This window comes from Fundulus heteroclitus, unplaced genomic scaffold (genome assembly GCF_011125445.2).
Source record: "Fundulus heteroclitus isolate FHET01 unplaced genomic scaffold, MU-UCD_Fhet_4.1 scaffold_617, whole genome shotgun sequence".
NCBI classification, from domain to species: domain Eukaryota; kingdom Metazoa; phylum Chordata; class Actinopteri; order Cyprinodontiformes; family Fundulidae; genus Fundulus; species Fundulus heteroclitus.
In genome coordinates, this window is record NW_023397052.1 from 50189 (window position 1) to 71048 (window position 20860).

The following is a 20860-nucleotide window of genomic DNA, read 5'->3' on the forward strand; positions in this document are numbered from 1 at the left end:
GAGATATTATCTTCCTATCCTTCCACCAGTCTCTATATGGCTTTGCTGGCAATCTAAATCAGGAGAGGGAACACCTTCCAAGGCTGCTTTCAGATGAGTGTGTTAGAACATGTACCGTATGTTTATCCCTGGTCTTGTACCTTGCATGGAGCATTGTGACAGCCCCATGCGCCCCTGAAATGTGGAAATTAATGGGTTCTGCAGCCTTCGAAGATTTCACACGCAACTCTAGCAAGTGAGCATGTGCTGGCGACCTACAGTAATATCTCTCTGATATGCATTTTTTTACCTTTTCTTCTCTCACAGGTCTCATTTATCCTCCAGCCTGCCATCTCCTTTACACCTTGTCATGGTCCTTGAAATAAAGACCATCCTCCTCTAATCATTACCAAGTCAACTTTTGTTCTCCAGCACTTCCTCGTCTCATTTGGCTGGGGTGAAGTGGGGAGCCGTGGAGCATTTTGACATTTTCCAGCACTGAAGGTGGTGCGTCATGTAAATAACCGAAGACACAAAAGTGCCATTTAGAAGCCGAGACAGCTCCTTATTATGCTTCCCTGCATCCTCGCTGGCCTGGCAGCAGCGGCAGTGTCTTTGTTTGGTCGTCGGGCTTTGTCGTGATAATTGGCATCATGGCCGCCCCGGTGAAGGTGTGGATATATGGCATGCCTGATTAGGTTTTCTTTATCCATATTTAAAAAAAGCACCTTCCTTTCTTCCTCTGTTTAATCTACCTATTTTTTTTATAACTTTCAAACCTCAAATCCAATTGTAGACCAGCAAATAAATGACACCCATTATTTGAACGCTTTTGACTTGTGTTAGCTGAATTAGACTTTTTAGTTTGAGTTAGGTAGTATGTGAAGTTGCAGCATTACAGATGCACATTCGCCCACTTGTTGCACTTTTGTCTACAAGGACTTAGCTTCTGTTTTATAACTAATCAGTTTCTTTTGAAAAACTTTGGAAAAGACATTTCCTTACATTTTATTGTCAGAAAGTGGTTGAAAACTTCTCAGATTTGATGAAATAAGGCGACCAACATTGGTCCTAATATAGCCTTAGACTTTACTCATCTTTGAGCCAGATGGTGAATGGAGATTAAAACGATTGTTCTGGTCAACCTGGAATATCAGAGGTAGGGCCAAGTCATTGCTTTGCAGGTCAAAAGTAAGTCTCGTGTCTTTCAATTTAAGCCTCAAGTCCTAAGCAAATTCATGCATGTTCCAAGTCAAGGCCCAAATCCAAATCTTTGAATTTCAAGTCCGATTAAAGTAACTTGACCAAGTTTGTAACCTAGTTATACTACAATAATAGTTTCCAAACATTATTAATATGGCTTAGGTTGTATTTACAAAAAAAAAAAAAAACCTGTTAAACTGGATTTTTGGTGTAAAACATCAACCCAGTAAATGACAGCATAAATATTTGATACTTCTGATAATATTTACTGTACTTATTGTTAAATATCCATCTGAAAAATTAGCCTAGAAAAGAAAGCACACTTTCACTGTGACTTTTGCTACTTCAGAGAGATACAATGTAGCTGCATATTTTGTCAATACTAATAAAAAAAAGATAATGTTGAAAACAAGTTATTTATACCCATGAAAAATTCAGATTGACATTTTTCTATTCAACCAATAACATTTGTTTCTGATAATAAAAGAGACACACATATCTCAAAAGATAAAATTATGTAAAAGAGTGATTGATTTTGAATACATTTTCATGGCATGTTGAAGATTATTCCTGCCCTTTTCAATAACAGAAAGATCTTTATTGGCATTGCATTAAAGCCTTACCACTAAGGTTGGACGGTCTCCTTGCCATCACCCCAATCTTTAGCTCCCTCCCCAGATCCACTATCAGACTCATGTAGAGACTCTGACTGGGTCGCTCTTAAACTTTTTTTTGCTTCCCGTAATAAACAGTTTGTCTCAATGAAAGATTAGTCTTAACTAAATCTGCCAGGAGTTTAAACCATTTTGGGATTAGCTGTAGTTGCTTTCTAATGTTCGTTTGAGTTACTCATCCACTTTAAAGGAGAGACGCAGGAATACATAAGAGATTTTATTAATTGGTTACTTTTTCATAAAATTGTAGAAAAACGGTGTAAATTTAACTACATAAAATATACATTTTAATTTTAAGACACACAAATGTAAAGATCTGGTGCTTTAAAATGTATTTTTAATGCTACATTTCTGCATTTTTTGTGTCTTTAACTGTAAATGTAAAATATGTTTCTGCCATTGCACCTGAAATTTGTAATCCATGAACTGCATACTGCAGTTAATTTGTTCAGCAGCAGATCATTTGTGTAAGCAAATGAAAGGGCCGTAATTTCACACTGAATGGTGCTCTGTCCCATCATGATACCACTGCTACTCTAACCTACATGCATGTTGTGGTCTGACGGTACAGGTTACCTGGTGTAAAATGGCCTAATATTGGTTTAAGAAATGTTTATAAGCAGTTCTGTTTAAATAACATATTTTTGTTGCCTCGTGTACATTTAACTCAAAGGACTCGTGAACCCAGCTTAACTACGATGCAATGTTGTTAAAATCAGATTTAAGTTCTGAGATGTAGGTCTGAAAACCTTAAATTTGTGACTTGAGTCTACTTTGTTATCGGATATCTAGCGCTTGAAGAGATGTGCTCTGCTGTATCCTAAAAGAGATGATTATTTTTAGGGACTTGTCCAGGATGTGATATTGATGAGGTGTTTGTGGCAAAGCGATTCCTGGTATCCCTTCACAACATGGACAGAAACCATGAACACCTGAGTCTGGCTAGTTTTTAGTGAAGAAACTTACATGATTCCAATGACATATTCTCCTTAGAGTCAGTAGTTCTTGTTCATGGGAAATGTCCCCATTCTAATGAGCAATAATAACATTAAACGGTTAATATGCCCATTTTCAAGAGAAAACACTGTTCAGGTTAGGATGGGTTTTGTTGTACCTTTTATCCTGATTATCTAGGAATTTCCATTGCCTACTTTGTGTAGCACAAACGTTTTTTTTTTTTGTTTTTTTTTAAAGTCTATGCTTTATTCTCTGAACCCAAACCTACACAACTGGTTAGGGTCTAGCCTTCCTCCCTCTATAGATATCAGTAGTTATTTGGGTTTATTTCTCCAATCTTGTTTCTCACCTCAGAACAGAGATGGAACCCATTTCTGTCTGCTTGGCAGAGAGACAGACTGTAAGACAAGGTAATTTTGGCTGGCTGGCACCCTCTTTGTATCTCTCTGTCTGAGATGCTGAGCTATCTCAGGGCTTATTTCTCAAGTTTACCTCAAACAAACAAGTGAGCAAAGGCAGACAAAACTCCCAGCTCTCTATTCAGGGCGTCATAAACTAACCTAAAGCTGTCCACATACTCTGAGTTGTTGTCAGTGTGTTTGCTAAGAATCAGCTGTGCAAGTGGAAAACTGATAAAGATGTTTATTTTTTTGTGTCATTACAGTCAACGTCTTGAAAAGTTTGGACATAATTCAACAGTAATACAAATACTAATTCCTTCAGTAAACCATGTCCAACTGAATTTGTTGTTTTCCTGTAGAGGGGAGAACAGAAATCCCAGACAAACACATGAAGAAATGTAGTGCGAGTGGTTTAAGGAGTGTAGTGTCCAAACAAAATTGTATCAGTAAAAAAAATAGTCAATGTAAAAAGATCAGAAGGAAATCCATTTGGAAAGAGTCCAGATACAAACAATGTTTAGAGTGAAATCAGAGCACCAGGTTTCCTTTAAAGCAAAAAGTCTGCCCTCAGATGATCTGAAGTCCTTGTGGAGTTCATCTGATTTCTGACATTTAAAGGCTAAAGTTTATTAAACCCTTGAGTTTGTTCCAGAGGGTACGGAGTGCATAACAAAGGAAGCATTTATCACAGTACGCTGGGTTGTTCACTGTTAAAAGCCGACGCCGAGACTGCATACAGTTCTACGCTTTTGCCCTTACATACGTTCCAATAACTCCAATTTTGTCCACACAGTTGAGCAGAATTTACAGAAACATGTTTTTAATGTTACAAGCACTTTAGCTAATGAGTTTCGCAGCAGAGATGAGCAGATATTTAAATTCATTCGGGCAATTTAGCACAAAGCCGGTCAACCAGCACGGCCACTGAGAGGAAACCAAAAGTGACGAGATTGTAGGAGATAATAAAAACAAATGGAAAAAGTTAGTCTCAGTCGCTGGAGCAGGGAAACGTTAGTCTTTTTTGTTCTTTATCTGCACGTTGTGCATTTCGGCAGACGTGGCAGGACAAAAAGTGCATTTGGATAAAAAGGAATGTCGTCCTGAGATTATACATAAAATCATATGGGAATAAAAGAGTCAGAGAACACATTGTAGAAGCATCTCTGCTATGATTTATCTTTGTTCTGAACTCCTAAAAGGAAAAGGAAACGATTGCTTTAAGCATCAATGTTGTTTAAATTATGTTTCATAACTATTAGAGGCACTTTTTGATTTGAGCACATGTGGAAAGGTCGTTAAGAAGAATGACATCGGATTCAACGCTGAGCTTAAAACTACAGTGAGCTTTGCCCAGGTGTGCCTCCTGGTGTTTGGTAAATGTCCGCAAAGTTATTTGGAAGTTAGAAGACATATAAAAAGGAAAGAGTTAAAAACTAGGAACATTGTATAAGGCAGGGAAGGTGGTGTCAGCGAGCTAGCAGTGATAATGGAGAGGTCAATGCTGAGCTGCCGTCCACACCTTTAATGGGGACGCTGGAGACTTCGCTCGCTGTCAGAGTGTAAGGCACGCTTCGCTGAACGTGTGAGGAAGAGGAGAGGCGAGCTCACAGGTCAGTGGTGATGACAGGCGTGACTCCGTGGATGAGGAGAGTGGGTCCTAAATCCTGAGTAAGCAGATCCAGCTGGTGTAGGTAAGTAGCGTACCGGCGGGTGTCGGCTGGGGGGCGGGGCAGGTACAGGAAACGCACGGCAGGCGGTTGGCTGGCCTGGTCAAGGATCAGCTTATTGACGGCTGTCAGGTAGTCATCGGAGACGCGCGTGGCATTGCTTGGGAAGCTGTTGACGTAATCGTCTTCGCTCTCCTCCTCCATGGGTCTCGCCTCCATCTCATCGGTGGTGGAGTCTGGAGACAGGAACTTCTGGTTCTTGCTGAATCCACCCTGCCGCTGCCAGTGTAACCCCACCACCTGGTCCCACGGTACGGGGTACACCTGAGCTTTAATTCTCAAATCTTTAAGGAGCTGGCCGAGCTTGGCCTCTGAGCCCCTGACGCTTTGCCCCTCCTCCACGCACAGGAAGAGTCGCAGAGTAGCTTTGCGCCAGGCTTTCACCATGTTGAGGATGCACGCTAGCTGCAGCAGGAACAGGGAGCAGGTGTCGACGTAGCTGCAGCTGTCCGGGCGCAGGAGGTTTATTGGCCAGACATCAACGAACACGTCTCCCTTGGCGAGGGGGGAGGGCGACGAAAGGACCTGAGCTCTGTCGAAGTCATTGAAGTATCGAGCGAGTATCACATTCTTGAGCATCTTCATCGCATCAGAAATAACAGAAACATACTCCTGGGGGCCTAAAACCTTCCCATCCCCAAATTCACCATAATCGTGCCTGTCACTGGACCCTCGCAGGGAGGCAAAGTGATACATGGGAGGCTGATCGACATCCTCAGAGGGACTGAAGGGCTCCACGGACTCGGTGGAAAACAGGGGAGATTCAATCAGCTTATCTTTTGGAAGGCAGTCGTCATAGAAACCGAGAACCAAGGTGTTGGGTCGCATCCCACCTAGAAGTACGGAGCAAGAAGGAGAAAAGAAAAAAAAAAAACATCAAACAGACCGCAAAAGGGCACCAGAATTATTCATAACAGAATATGAAACTATCTCAGTCAGCAGCTTTAAATTTACACACGACACAAACGGCTTGTGCTGCTGCAGTCACTGTGTTGTTGGCAGCAGTACTGACCAAGTCCTGAGATGAAGAGGAGATGCTGGACACCATGACGTACGGAATCTGCCAATGTCAGGTTGACAAAGGCTTTGATGTTCAGATGGTCCACCAGGGACAGCCAGGAGTCATACTGAGCCTGCAAGGGGTCAGACGGTAAAGTGCCTGAACGAGAGGAAAACAAAAAACAGACATGTGAGAATCTCAGCTACTATGCTGAGAAGCACAAAGGGCAGAGTTTCAGTATTACAAAAAAATAAAGGCTTGAATTATTTCACTTTAAGTGTAATGAATCTATATACGACTTTTACTTTTTAAAACGAGTGACACAAATCTAGAACTTTTTCACAATATTCAATTTTTTTTTTATAGATGTGCCTGTACTCTGTACAATCTGCCAAAGCTAAAGCTATTTCCCAAAGAAGAATGAGCAAAACCGTCAGGCTCCAGAAGTGCAAAGCTGGTAGAGATGTCCCATAAAAGACAGACAGCTTTATTTGCTGCAAGGGTTTGTGGTTGTCATTTCCAACTTGATACTGACACTAAGAAAAAAAATATAGAAAGATTATCAGTATATTTCTATACAGCAACAAATTTTTTGAAGGCATATGGTTACTTCTGGATAAGAGCAAAAATATGATTAATTACAATAAGACAAACTTAACTTTAACTTTCTTAATTAGAGCAAAACCAGTCAGTAGGGATCAATTCATCCTTCCTTTACATAAAAACGAAGTGTCACTTCCTTGTTTGGCAAAACGGTTGACAAGATAATACTTAGTCTAAGTGTTATTCTTCACGGATGCAAGTACCTTTGATTCAGCCATGCAATTGTTTTATTTTATTATAATTGCTACTATTTAGTGAGCCAGTGGCAAATTGAGCCAGCCCTCCATTTGTCTGTCAATTTGCTGTTGACACCATTAAAAGTTACCAGTGACGAACAAATAAAGCGTAATTTCATACTAAAATGATGTGTATGTTTCAAAACAAACATGATCTGGTGCTTAAAGCATATTTCTTACAGCGTAAACAATGATCTGGTCCTTACAACTTCTGTCTACCCTATAGCAGCAGGGTAGGTTGCTCCTTTTTTCTCTTTTAATTACCAGCTGACGCCACCATAACTTGTGTGATCAGCCACATTAACCACCATTAACCAGCCATCAGTTGATTAACAATTTCCAGCAGTAATTCACACCGCAGCAGAACAGAGCAGAAGCTCATCTCAATGGGGAGCTCAAACTGACAGTTCACAGCCATTGTGAACTGTCGGTCACGGACACGGTCTATGTTTATGAAGTTAAAATGTAAACCAGCGTTAGATTATGTCATCTGGCAGGTTTAATACAGGAGCTTTAAGCTTTTTTTTTAAGCTGTTTAAGTTGCTCTCAAACATGTGTGGTAGTGTTAGCTTGTAGGGTTAGCATGTAGCGATATTGCAGCTAGCATGTGGCATCGTTTGGCATTTGTTTTTTTTTTTCTTGTCCGTCTCCCTTTATACGGAATGTTATTCCGAACTATGATTTTGTGTTTGTCTTGTTGGCCAAAGAGAATTAGATGTTTTTCTGGCTGTACTCGACATGCTAGCAGAGTTTAAACTTCCCACAGTAGATGACTGCTGCGATGAGCAGCCACAGAGAGGCTATCTGTTATTGCAGCTCTGCATTCGGAAGTCCAACAATTTGGGCAAGCGTGAATGTGTCAATTTGTACACAGTTTGATGCAAATGAGGATCTTTGAAAAACTTGTTTTTTAGTATCTACTTCATCCAGATATTTTGAAAACCCTAGTAAAATCACGACAAAAAAAAAAAAAACATTAAAAGGTATATTAATACTTTAGGAAGCACTATGCATGTCGGCAGCATTAAGATGCTGCTGACATTGCAATTTCCAGATATTTTCACAGCACATGACGATAGATGTAAATATGGACATTTGCTAATGTTCCATACTTTACAAGTATTTTTTCCAATTTGGAGTTATATATTTTTTTAAACAGAAATGTCTATTTGCACAGTGCTTTAAGCAAAATAATGTTAATTTTAATTAAACAATTTATGCTATTCTATTCAAATGAAGGCTTCCTGTGCTGCTGTATTTATATTATATATTTATTTATTTTTTTTTTTTACAGAGGGGAGGCTTGTTAATTTATATATATAGCAGATTTATTTATTATTGTGGTGGAGTTTAAACCAGGAGAAGACATTTTTTTTCCGAGATTTCTAGCGTGTATCAGCAAGAAACCAGAAGGTACCAGGATAGGAGGTGAAAAACTCTATGGCTGACAAGAAATATGAGGCAGAGGGAGACAAAGATGTGAGACGAGATGTTGAAAGGTGGGAGAGAGGGAAGAAAGAGAGACAAAGATCAAACTCCGGATGACAGCATAGACAGAATGTTGGACAGAGCAAAGATGCAGGGAGACACAACAGGGAGGTGGGTAATCCATCACTCCCCAAAAAACAGCCGTAGATGTTATAGGGAAATTCAGAGCCTGTGTCTGCGGGGCTATTAATGTGATTGTTCCAAATTACAGGTAAGTACTCTTCTCGGGTTTACAGCAAATAGCTGCTAGTCAAAACTGAGAATAAACAGCATAAAATTCTCCTGCAGTGTAATGAGAAAGCAGGTACAAGAAATTCCTCTTTCCTGTTAGTGTCTAAATGAATGGATTCTTTGTATAGTGACCAAGTGGTTCCTCAGAACCGGAGAAGGGCTCTTCAGTGGCTAATGAACATATTTTTTCACTGTCCAACACTCAAGAGAATTCAGATTGGGAAGATTTCATTCAGAGCTGCTTCCCTTTCCCCCTTTGCTCTACCCACAAACCCCTTACAATGTTCTCCAAAGACAAAGAAATAGTCCAACAATGACCCTGCTACTTCAAATTATTCAGAACACTGCCTTCACATGAAAGAAAGGAGATTCCCCCGTATGTAAAGCTCCCACAGTGAGACAGTAGAGGATCAGTCAATGTCATAAAGAAACAGCTAGTATTCTAACAGGCCATTCAACAGAGCCCTGATAGGTGTGAAACCCTGCAATCTTTTCATTCACACGTACCACACTTTGTTCAAAACGGTTATTCTCCCACTCAGAATGTGCTGCTTTATCTAGGTAAAGGTTGGTGGAGGTAAAAACTGATTTCCTAGAGAAGGAGAAGGTAGTAGCAGCGGAGGTGTTCTTACTGAGGTCTCCCAGCTGGACATGTCCCAGCACGTAGAGGCCGCTCTTCTTGATGTCATTGATGAAGGTAATGAGGCCCACACTGCTGCGAGGGTTGGAAACCATCAGTAGGATCTGAGGTCTCCAGAACTTAATGTGGTCCTTCCTGACGTCCAGCATCAGAAGATATTTACGCACCTGAAGGCAGGAATAAATATGTGTGAGAAGAAGATGATGATTTCATCCCAACCGGCGTAATTCTAAATGCTTTAGTAGGTCAAACAGTTTCTCGAAGCAGTTCTACATCTCATCCAAACATGCAGCCACCTTCTCTTTACGCCCTTGGGACTGACATGTCCTGAATGACTGAGGACCTACACCAGTGCATAACCAGCGCAATCCATCTCCTGGGATACTTATATAATATGCAATAGTTGTATGCGGCAAGAATTAAACTTGCTCGCCATGTTTGTGTTTTCATATGTAAAACATCTGAAAGGTTGATTAGCTTCAACTTTGTGAAGCACAGGTAAGCAATCCTGAAAAAAAACTGAATGATTTCCAACTTAATCCACTTTAGAAACAGATTTTATTAATACAAAATCAAGTCATTTATCAAAATTAACTCCACACATCAAGTTCCTGAAAGCTACGATTAGAAATACGTGGTGCTGCAAGAGTAACACCAAACCTACCGAAGACACGTTAGAAATACTTAGATGGTTTTCCTACACCTTACATTATTTCCATTTCCATTACTTGAAACCAGGTTGGCTGTTACTGTTTGAAATTTCTGTTCAACCGTTTTTAGGCTCCCAGCATACACTCCACTTCATTTTTGTCACGATTTGTTCTGATGAACCCGAACACAACCACACACACAGAGCTTTGTTTAAAGAGTTTTATTGAGGACTATGAGTTGTGGAGGAGGTGACCAGAGGCTGTACCGGACTGGAGCAGACGAGTGATGGTGAAGATGGGCTGAGGCTGGAGACGCGGCGGAGCTGGAGCTGGCAGTTGGCTGAACACGGGCAGACAGAGATAGGGTTCTCAGGCAAGTAGGCGTGGGAAGCACTGGCAGGCAGACGTAGGTAGCACTGGCAGGCAGACATGGGAATCATAGGCAGGGCGAGGTTTGAATGAAGATGATTCGGCGGGGAAGAGCAGATTGAGGTGAGCTTTTATAGAGCGGTAGGCAGGTGGAATGAGTCCAGGCTTGATTGGGCATGACAGGTGTAGGTGATTATTGGAGAGCGTAGATGGGGCTGTATGGGAGGAGGAAGGTGCTGGAAAATGTTTAGGGTGCAGTAGGCAAAAAACTGCACCCTGGCAATTTTAGCCTTTTTTTTTCTCCTCAAAGCTCTTTAGATTCTATGCAGAGGAACTTAAACTTAGCACCAAAGAATCCAATAATCTATTTCTTACAAAGCTACAGTGGACTGATGCTTCACCTTTAATGGCACAGCACACTATTTTCCCACTGATGAACCTCTTGTTACCATCATCCAAAACTACAGGTACTAGCTGGGGCCCCTGAAGAAGTCATTATTGAATTATCAATATGAGTGTACACCGCATGACTGCACTCAACTTCTGGTCTGTATGGCTGTGTTGTCGACGGTTTTATATCAGCTGCACCAAAAAACTAAAAAAAATAATATTACCAAAGAATGTGGTAATGGAACGCGCCAGCTAGTGCTACTAAAAAGTCTGCAGTTTGGAACCATTTTACAGCAGAAAAGAAAAGCAGTCCATTTATAACTAAACTTAGCAGGGTGGTACTTCACAAGAGCCAAGCTGGATACACAACAGTTTGTCACCGGAATGCTATAGTGCTTTTGACTTTTCTACAGACTTTTGTAGAGGCGCTACAGTCAGTCATATACATGGCATCATTTTATTTCCATTAAAAGCTTTTTCCACTATTGTTTGTGTCTGTTCGGTTTTGCATTTAGTGGAACCACACTTTTTATTCAGCCAGATATTTAGTAGTCTCGCGTTTTGGTTTGGTGTGTAATGAAACGGAGATGGGTTTATGTATTTTTTTTTAATCCATCATAAATTGACGCCTCCCCGATCCATAAACTTCTGAACATTGAGTGTTTTTATATGGGAGAGTCATTGTTTAGAACAAGTATTCAGGCTTCTCTCTATCCACAGTGACTTTGTTAACTGTGTTGTAGTCATGGTTTGTAGGGCCTGAGTCTTGAGGCAAAACATTCACCTTAACTGAGTTTTATCTGAATGAATCAAATATCCTAAACTGGCCTCTCTTATCTGGAGGAACAAAGCAAACATCTACTGCATGAGCAAAACTGGTGTTTTAGGATAAATGCTGAAAAGCTGTAGTCGATGATGACAACCATCTATTCATCTCATATAAACAATTAGTACACTTTCTATACCAATACCATATTTTACTTATGTCAAAAACCTTTTGTATAAATCTCTGATTTATATGCATGAAGATGCTGTTGTAGAGCAGCTAAATGGAACAAATTCTTCTAACATTTCCTGTGAATAATCTGCATTTGGCAGATTTTTTTTTTTTACAACAGGCGTTAGAAGTCAGGGTTGATCCAGGTTTTTCCAGATGCCAAATTCTGGATTTTTGTCAGAAGTTTTTATAGCGTTCTGGACATTTAAAGGCAACATAACCAGATGAACAGCGTAAATAGAAGTTTTATTTTTAGCTTCTGCTAATCATAGAACAACACGGTGCTGAAACTGGTTTCCAAGTTATGGATTTGTAGATCAAGTTATTTTTAAATCTGTAAGTTTTGTTTTTGTCAAATACGAATGAAAGTATCCTTCAGTAGATTCAAATTATTTGAACCACAATGTTTGCTATAAGAACTTTTGTACCTTTATTTACAGACAAAGCATTATTAAAGCACTGTCCAAAACAGTCAAAATAATACAATGAAGTGCCATAATAAGCAATAAAAAATAACTAAAAATAACACAATAAACCATTAAACAGAACGTCATCGAAAAAATATTTTTAGCTTCTTTGTAAGAGTCCACAGAGTCAACTAAATGCAGGTCGTATGTGTGGAGCATCTAGAAAACTCTGAGTAAAGATAGCAAGCAGCTGTGTATTTTCAGAGAAGATTAGATAAATAACCTGGGGTCTGGTTGTTTAGTGCTCTGTATGTTCATGTAGGAATTTTAAAACATATCCTAAAATCTAATGGTAGCCAGTGTAAATAATATAAAATGGGGGTCATACAAGTTTGCTTGCTGGAACGAGTCAGTAGTCTGGCCTCAGCATTTTGTATGGCTTGAAGGCGTGAAAGAGATGATTTATCCAAACTGGTGAACAGGTCACTGCAATAATCTGAACCCGATGACACAAACGTATGAGTAGTTTTTTTTTAAGTTCAGCTGAAGAGACCATGTTTGGCAGTTTTTTTTTTTTTTTAAATCTTCCTTAACTGAAAGAAGCAGGAATGAGACTGACATTTTACATGTGAGTCAAGGCCCAGATAAGACATAAGAGCACCATGGCCTTTTATCCAAACTGAGTTTATAAAAACCACAAGTCCAGTTAAACAGAAATTTGAAGTTGTTTTAAGTGCAAAAAAAGTAAGAAAAAAAAAGTTAAATGTGCCTTTTTAGATTTGATTAATGAGTGTGTATTCAGTCATCAAGTCAAAAACCTAAATGCTAACGGCTAAAATGTTAAAAGAAAGGCGTGATGGGCCAAATCTAAGACAAATAATGGGCCAAATCTAAGACAAATAATGCAATTTATATATGAAGAAATAAAAATTATATATATATATATATATATATATATATATATATATATATATATATATATATATATATATAGCATTACTCAACTTTTGGCTTTAAATATCTGGATAATCAATCATTTTTCCAGACTTTTTTTCTTCTTTCTATACAAAAAGCTAAATACAAGTCAAAATTGAATGTACTGTTAAGGGAGAACCATTGAAGTATTTAAGTGAATACCTGAAAAGAATGAATAAATGCTCACGCTATACCAGTCTACAGGATAAAAACTCTGGCAGAGAAAGCCAGCTGAGAGAGAAATCTATCTTTCTGGGAACTTCTGCTCTTTTTAAGGGGTTGCGAATAAAACATGAAGTTACTGGGATAACTGAAAAGTTGAGGAGCATTTCGTCTTAGGGAAGCCAGCAGAGTTGTGATGTGAAGAAAGTAAACTGGATGAGTCACCCAGTTATCTCCCATTTAGATGAGTGGGATGAGGAAACAGCCTCAAGTGCTTCTAGTCAATTAAAGAGCTAGCACTGTTTTTGGCTGGAAGAAACCTCCACACAGGAGGAGAAGCGTGTGAGAAAGGGTAAAAACACTTGGAAAGGATGTTAATATGAAAACACTTTCAGGGTGTGTTTTATTGGCCTGTGGCGATGGTGCAACATTGTTAAAGAGAGCAGAGTGCTGGTTTTTTGTCTTGGAGCTTCCCTTTAGGCCTGAAAACAGCCAAGAAATCATTCTGATAATGTCTCAACGATAAGTCCGGCTCAATCTCCCCGAAACTGCGAGTTAATGTGTGTCCGCGTGACTATCAATCATAAACAAAGATACAAACAACATTATTACCGTCATAATCTCCGCAGCTGTAAAAGACAGAAAGACAAGGTCCCAGAAGCAGAGTCTGACTGCCTCCACTCAGCAAATCATCTGTCTCCCTTTATCTCTCTGTTTCCCTGTCTTCTCATCCATCAGACTATCATCATTTCACTGCTGCTTCCATCTCATCCATCACTTAGTTTTTCAATCATTCATCCCCTGCTTCTGTTCCGCTCCCACCTTCTCTCCCCGTGATACAATCAGCACTACTTGCCACCGTTTTGTCTTTTTCTCCCCTCCTAAAAACACTTGTCGACCGCCTACTATCTAGCTGGGTCTCTTTGTTGTTCTGTACTAATGTGCTTTTCATCCCTGCCTCAATGTCACACAGCTGGCACTCAGACACACTGGCTACTGCTGGAGGGCGCAGCCGTATGCATGTGGCACTCTACGCACGCACAGATGGCTTCTCTTTAGCTCAGCCCGTCGTTTCTATTACTTTTTCTCAAAGCGGGCTTCTTGCTAGAGGCGGGTTGACGACCAACTTATGAGATGAGAGGTGGGGGCGGTGAAATCAGGAGGCCCATTTGTAAAATGAGTATAAGATGTTGGGACGCACATTTAAAGTTCATAGAAATGATTAATTACCCAATAAGCACATTACACTCAAAACAGGAGCAATATTTACGTTGTGTTCTCGGTGTGCTAAATGAACGCCGCGTCATGTAGTTTATCTGTGGCCTTAAATCAGTTAATAACTGCTATTTGTTACTGTCTAAAGTTTGAGACCAACTCAGACCACACAACTGTGGTGTGTTTTGATACTGAGGTTTTGGTCCAGTGGTACGGGGATGTGTCCGACCATACAGTGGTCTACACTTCCTAAAGTACTTTATTGTTTCTGTTTATGAGCAATAATTTATTCCGTGTCGTTGTGAATGGCTGCCCATCCTGTTGGAGATATCTTCCTAATAAAGGTAGTCGTTCCTGTTCACTGACAGGCGTTGTCACGATGGGAGTAGCAATGTGGTAAAGATTTGATTCAAACTGAGGGTTTCTTTGACATTTTTACCAGGGATGCACTGGAAATTTGGCAGGTAGCGAGAATTTTGGTAGCGAGAATTTTGAATTTTTCCAATCAGTGAAAACACCAAATAAACGTCACAGTGAAAACAGACTTTCCCGAGGGAAGAAGATTCAAAGTTAGCCATTTTAAGCTTCACGTGGGTGTCTAAAGCTGAAGTCCTTCAAAGTGAAACTATTTTCTGAGACATATTTGAGCCTCATTCACTATGAGGGAGAGTAATCATCTGTGCTGACTTTAAAATAATAGTACAAGCTTTACAGCGACGGCTCTGTCGCACGGCTGGGCAATGTTACCTCTATTCGATATTAATAGTTGATGACGTCTCACAGCAGACATTTTTTTTGAATGCTGTTCTTCCTGTCATAAAGTGCTTGAAAAATAAGTCAGAATGAGCTAAAACTGGCATCTGCAAGTCCAAGTTTTACACAAGCCATAAATGAAGAAAAAAAAGCACAATGTCAAAAAATAATAAACACAACTTAATAATTAATTTAAGAACTAAATTAAACGATTAATAGGACTGAGGGCACTCACTGGGAAGTTGGTACAGTAATTTTCTTTGGAGCAAAGGAAGTAGAGGAACAACAGTCACCTTTTTAAGCATCATCTTCTCTTACAATTTTTGCAAGAGGGAATATGTTGATTACTGAAATAAACATCCCACTGAGGGCTTCCTACAATGGCACTTACAGATAATCACTTCTCACCAGCCTGGGAGGTTTTCAAGTTAACATTACAAAGCAAACTAAGCGATACTTCCGCTCAAGCTTAAAATAACATTGGCATGTCTGACTCGGGTCTCGTTATGAGACAAACCTGCTTCACCTCATTCAGAACATGTCCACATGGACGTGGACATGTTCTGCTCATATACAGCTTCACAGTCTGACTGAAGTCTTTCATTTTTTACTACATAGTTCCAATGCATTCAATAAGACCCCTTAAGCTACACAGCCGTTGCTACGGCAGTGTGTTTAGGACCGTTGTCATGGCGACAGAAACACCTTGGACTTAGTCCAGTCTTCACGTCTGAGACCATAATGGCGGTCAAACAGTCCTGTTTGATAGATGATTGTGGGATTTTATAGAACTTAAAAAACAAAAGGCATGTCATCAACAACTTTGTACACAGCCAAAGTTGTTTTGATTGAATTGATTTCTTGTGGACACATTCCTTGTTTACAACCAGAGCCACAATCAAATGCAGAGAGCCCAATCAGAGCCCAGTGTTAACGTCTACACACCGTCGCACACCAATCTGTTCTATTATTCAGGAGAAAATACGATTTTTCCTTTAGTGATGCTGCGACATATGAATTGGTGTTGGTCCTCTACATTATTACTCTAAAGTACATTTGAACACTAAATAAAGCTCGTTTAACATCAGGAAAAAAAAAAGTACTTTCTAAAATAAAAGGGAGATGGACCTTAAACCATAAAGCCCCTCTTCTTTAGAACCAGCTCTGAGCTTTTACCAGTGAAGTCGACGCACTTTCAAACCAGGCCATAAAATGTTCCTTTTTGACAAAGTTTATAGTTAGATGGGCTTTGGTCATCTTGAGCTATCTCTGTAGGTCAAACTGCTGTCGTTACTCTGTTCATTTTCTATTTCTGTTTTTGAAATTATTTTCCAAATGTCCCCTATTATAGAAAATACTCCCGAGTCCATTGGTATCCCCTCAGCGCCCAGCGGGTTTTTGGTAGATGGCTGCTAGACTAATCCTGACTCTCTTAACGGTGTCTTCCTGTTTAGAGGGAGTTGATCCCTTCCACTCTGACCCAGTGTTCACTAAGAATGAGAGTGCAGTGAAGAAACATTCTAAACAATCTGATGTTGTCCTCAAAAAACGTTTAACTCGCTGCTTTTTTTACGAGCCATTGCATCTCAACACACTGTATCAGTGTTTAAAGTGTAACTCTGTGTTCTGTGGTCTGTGTTCAGCATGGGGGGAAGCAGCCGAAAGCTTGATTTTTCATATAGAATCATGGAGAGTGAGCAGAGTTATGCTGGTAGTTATGCCACGGTTCAGTCTTTTGAGGTGGAGAATTTTTCACCCCCCTTGTCACCGGGGTTTGAGGGAGGCTTGTGGAGCCCAGATGGCCAGAGCCTGATCAGTTTTAGCTGCTGGCTCTAGGTGCTGAGTCAGTGGAGCCCGAACCCGATGCTGCAGAGGCAATGGAGGACAGGATTGGTCCAGTTAAATATTATCATGTTTTTTTTTCCCCGCTTTGTAATCCAGACGGGAACAACGGCAGCTTTGTGCATCATGATTCATTTGTAATGTGGACTTTTAGACATAAAAGCAGGATTTCAACAAATGTGCACCAATTTAAAAAAGAAAATAATGACAGGATATGTAGACAGCTCTATAAGACAACCTTGTTAACAGTTTATTGGCAAAAAAAAAAGTTGATTTGGGGCTGAGTTAGCCTTTAATGATTTGAAGTGAACTGGATTGTGTAGAGCTGGATGTGAAGGGGACTTGTATACCTTGTAATGCAGCTTATGATGACTTTCATTGTGATTTAGAAACTTAAAGAAAAAAAATCCTCTAATATTAAATGCAGTTTAATGAGTTTAACCCATTTCTCTCCATCACTACCTGATAATGTTGGGTTTGGATTGTAGAAATATTCTATCCGATTTGTGTAGCCGAACAAACTTTTTACTGTTTTGGCGACGGTGTCAGGATGAAGACAATCTGTGGGAGGGCGGTTTGTGAGAAGGAAAGAATAAGAAAATTGTGTTTGGAGAAGCACAATAAGTTAAGTAGCTGTAATAATGTTCTGTCTCTTGACAAGCTGCTGGCAGACCCAGCCGACGTCCCCCTCCCTGCCCATAACCCCCGCCTGCAGCATTGGCAACAGCTCCCTTCGGCTGCAGGCCCTTCTGACAACATTGGCCCCTCTTCTTGAAAACAGCCAACAGAGGACAGGGCGAGCTGAATGATGGAGAGCGTGTGTTTGTGCCATAAATGTAGAGAGCTTTACTGGGGGAATAGATGCAGATGTGTGTGTGTGTGTGTGTGTGTTTGTGTGTTTTTACGTCTGGTAAGCCTGATATAAACTTGATAGATGTCGGCTGCAGGAATGACAAGCTTTAATGTGTATGGTAGAGGGGAAAAAAAGCAGAAGGAGAACGTGCGTGTACTTCAGCTAAATGTAAAACGATTGGGTGAGGCAGTGTAGAGGTGTGTGTGTGTGTGTGTGTGTGTGTGTGTGTGTGTGTGTGTGTGTGTGTGTGTGTACAGGCATCTATAAACCTGATAGAACGATTGCTTGGCAGAGGTACAGTATCGTGTAAAGCGTAGGGGATGAGATTTTAGTTGCTATAGAAATGACAAGCAGCACTGTGTGTGTGTGTGTGTGTGTGTGTGTGTGTGTGTGTGTGTGTGTGTGTGTTTGACAGACCTGGTGGAAAATGAGAGCCTGGCTGATGTATCCCCAGCTGGACGTGGGGCTGAGGTAGTGAATCAGCAGGAGGAGGAGCAGCATGAAGGCAATGCTAGCTGAGGCGTAGATGGCGTTGATGAGAAACATCATGATGGCACAACCGATGATGCCCAGCACGCATGTATGCCAGGTGAAGTAACGGAACGTGGGCCTGAGAGGAAAACAAGAGAGGAGTGGAGGTAAATCTCACGGCACAAGTTGCAGGAAACAGCAAAGAAACAGGGAGACAGAAAGGCCAGCCTGTGGTATTTGAGAATATCTGCATGAAGAGGTCAGAAGAAAAAGAAAATGAATAGAAATAAACCCTTCTTCAGAGACTTTTCAATAATACCAGAGGATATTTATGTCTTGTCTCCCAATTTACTTTGCACAATAATCATTTTAAAATGTATTATTTGATAAGTAACATTTAGGTGAAATGTCAGCACATCATCTCTCTCTTTTTTGTTTCCAGGAAAAAGCAGGAGTAGTAAACCTGATGAACATGTTGGCCACATCACTTGCCACCACTTCAGTGTACTCCCCTCTTGGTAAATGAGGTAGAATAACAAGAACGAAATCTGTCCCTGTGGTTAGGAGTAGATTTCTCAACCAACATATTGCAATTAAACAAAGTTGACATTTACTGGGACATCCTAATGTGCCAACAAAAATCATCTGGTGACCAGAATGAGACAATTTTATCCTGCTGGTTGAAAGGCCCGTTGCAGAACTGACAATCGCAGTTCTGCAACGCAGTATCTGTTGGAATGCAGTTGCTCAATTCCAGAAAACCTTTTAGAGACACAGGTTTAAGCTGCACAGTGTTGCTGTGTCCTAGGTTATGTGTCAAAGTTGGTATATATACATATATATATATATATTAGGGCTGGGGCAAGTTAACGCGTTAATTTCGCATTAATTCATTAGACTATTAACGGCGATATTTATTTTATCGCGCATTAACGCATGTTGCTCACATGCTTTCAGTCAGTGTCAGTCAGCACTGTCACGGCAGCACTCTCCCGCTCCCCCTCCCCTCTCGTACATGGCTCAGCGGCGCCAGCCAATCAGCACGCAGGCTCAGCCTGGCCCGCCCACTCAGCTCTCACACAAACTTACACACAAACAGCTAGAGAGACTGCAGCAGCGGAAGAACATGAACAGGGGAAGTAGCACCGTTGGCTTTATTTTAATACCGTAAATGAAATCAAGCTGTATGTTTTGTAAAAAAGCCGGTTCATTTCAGTGGAAACACACAAATTTATCTAAGCACGTGAAAAAACATGAAAACGTCGAGCCACAGAAACGGAGAGAGGAGACGAAACTTCTGTCATTGCCCTGACAGACCCACAGACCGTCTCTGACTGAGGCGTTTCAGTCCTCCAGGGAACATCCAGGTAGATCAGTGGATGGATGAGTGGATGGATGGATGTTTACTGGAGCCCACACATAACATGTAATTTAGACCTTGAAAGAACCCGTACTATATTAAAAGTGTTATTTAAGAGAAGATAACATTAGCTAATCCTTTTTTTATCCCACAACGGGGAAATTTATAGGATTAAAGCAACAGGCAGGTGCACACAACACAGACAAAATTAGATAAGGATTGAAATATATAAGAGGTGGATTAGCGAAAAAACAACTGAACATATTATATTTATTGTTATTATTATTATTATATTATTATTTAATTGTAATAATAAAATAAAAACCACAAAACCCAAAAAGTCAACAGTTTCATGATACATCAAGCTTAGGGACTGGCTAATATACAGCAGGTCAAAAAAGGCCATATTTTGGCTGCACTGCTGCTGTTCTCTTATGAAGAAAAGATCAACTAGTGCACTAAATTCAATAGATGGGTTGAAAATATCCAGTATAAAATAAGTGCTACAAATGTTACAACACTTTTGTTCATATGGCAGCAGAACATTAAAATAAAAGTGCTCTTTACACTACTTTGAATTCATTCTTGGAGTTTGCGCATACAATGCGATTAATCATGATTAATCGGGCAAATTATGCAATTAATCGCGTTTAAAAATTTTAATCGTTGCCCAGCCCTAATATATATATATATATATATATATATATATATATATATATATATATATATATATATATATATAAATCAACGAGGAAAAGAATTGCAACAAAAAAGGTATACTAAACTTCATAGTTTAGCCTACAGAGATGGCACATAGTGGGTTTTTTTTATATTAAATGAGATGCACCATTAATGGATTTGGTTTTCTTGATTCCTGGAATAAAAAACATCATGGGAATGCATGATATTAGGAAAACATGTGATTGCAATTTTTTTAATGGCAATATGGATTGCAAAAGAACCACGTCTTCTTCACTGCACTTCTCCATGATCACCATATTCCCTACACTGTCCGGAGCGTTAGGATCCTGGCCACTAAGAGCTTAGATTCCTTACTGTTATTGACTTCAGAGGAGCATCAAAACAAATGTGGCATTTTGTGGAGAAAAGATCAATTAAACTAAAAGCTACACAGATAATTAGCCACTGCTTGCTGTTGCAGACCTCTTGGGCGTTTGTGTGCAGAGGCCTAATATGAATATGGAAACAGGCGCATTAGCTGCGTTGGCCACACTGGAGCTTACATTCCAGGAAGGAGCTGGAGGTGTGAGGCTACA

The 20860-nt window shown here is 40.1% G+C and overlaps 1 protein-coding gene across 1 annotated transcript; it reads right to left on the reverse strand.

Annotated features, from left to right (window-relative positions):
* Nucleotides 1-3440: 3440 nt before the first annotated feature.
* Nucleotides 3441-18362, reverse strand: LOC118556349 (solute carrier family 12 member 9-like; the record flags this gene model as incomplete). The annotated part of the gene is given in 4 exon segments (XM_036133392.1): nt 3441-5774; nt 5954-6100; nt 9132-9306; nt 18170-18362. Coding segments are annotated over 4 exon segments (1471 nt in total), but the record flags the coding sequence as incomplete, so codon positions are not given.
* Between the last annotated feature and the right edge of the window lie 2498 nt (nt 18363-20860).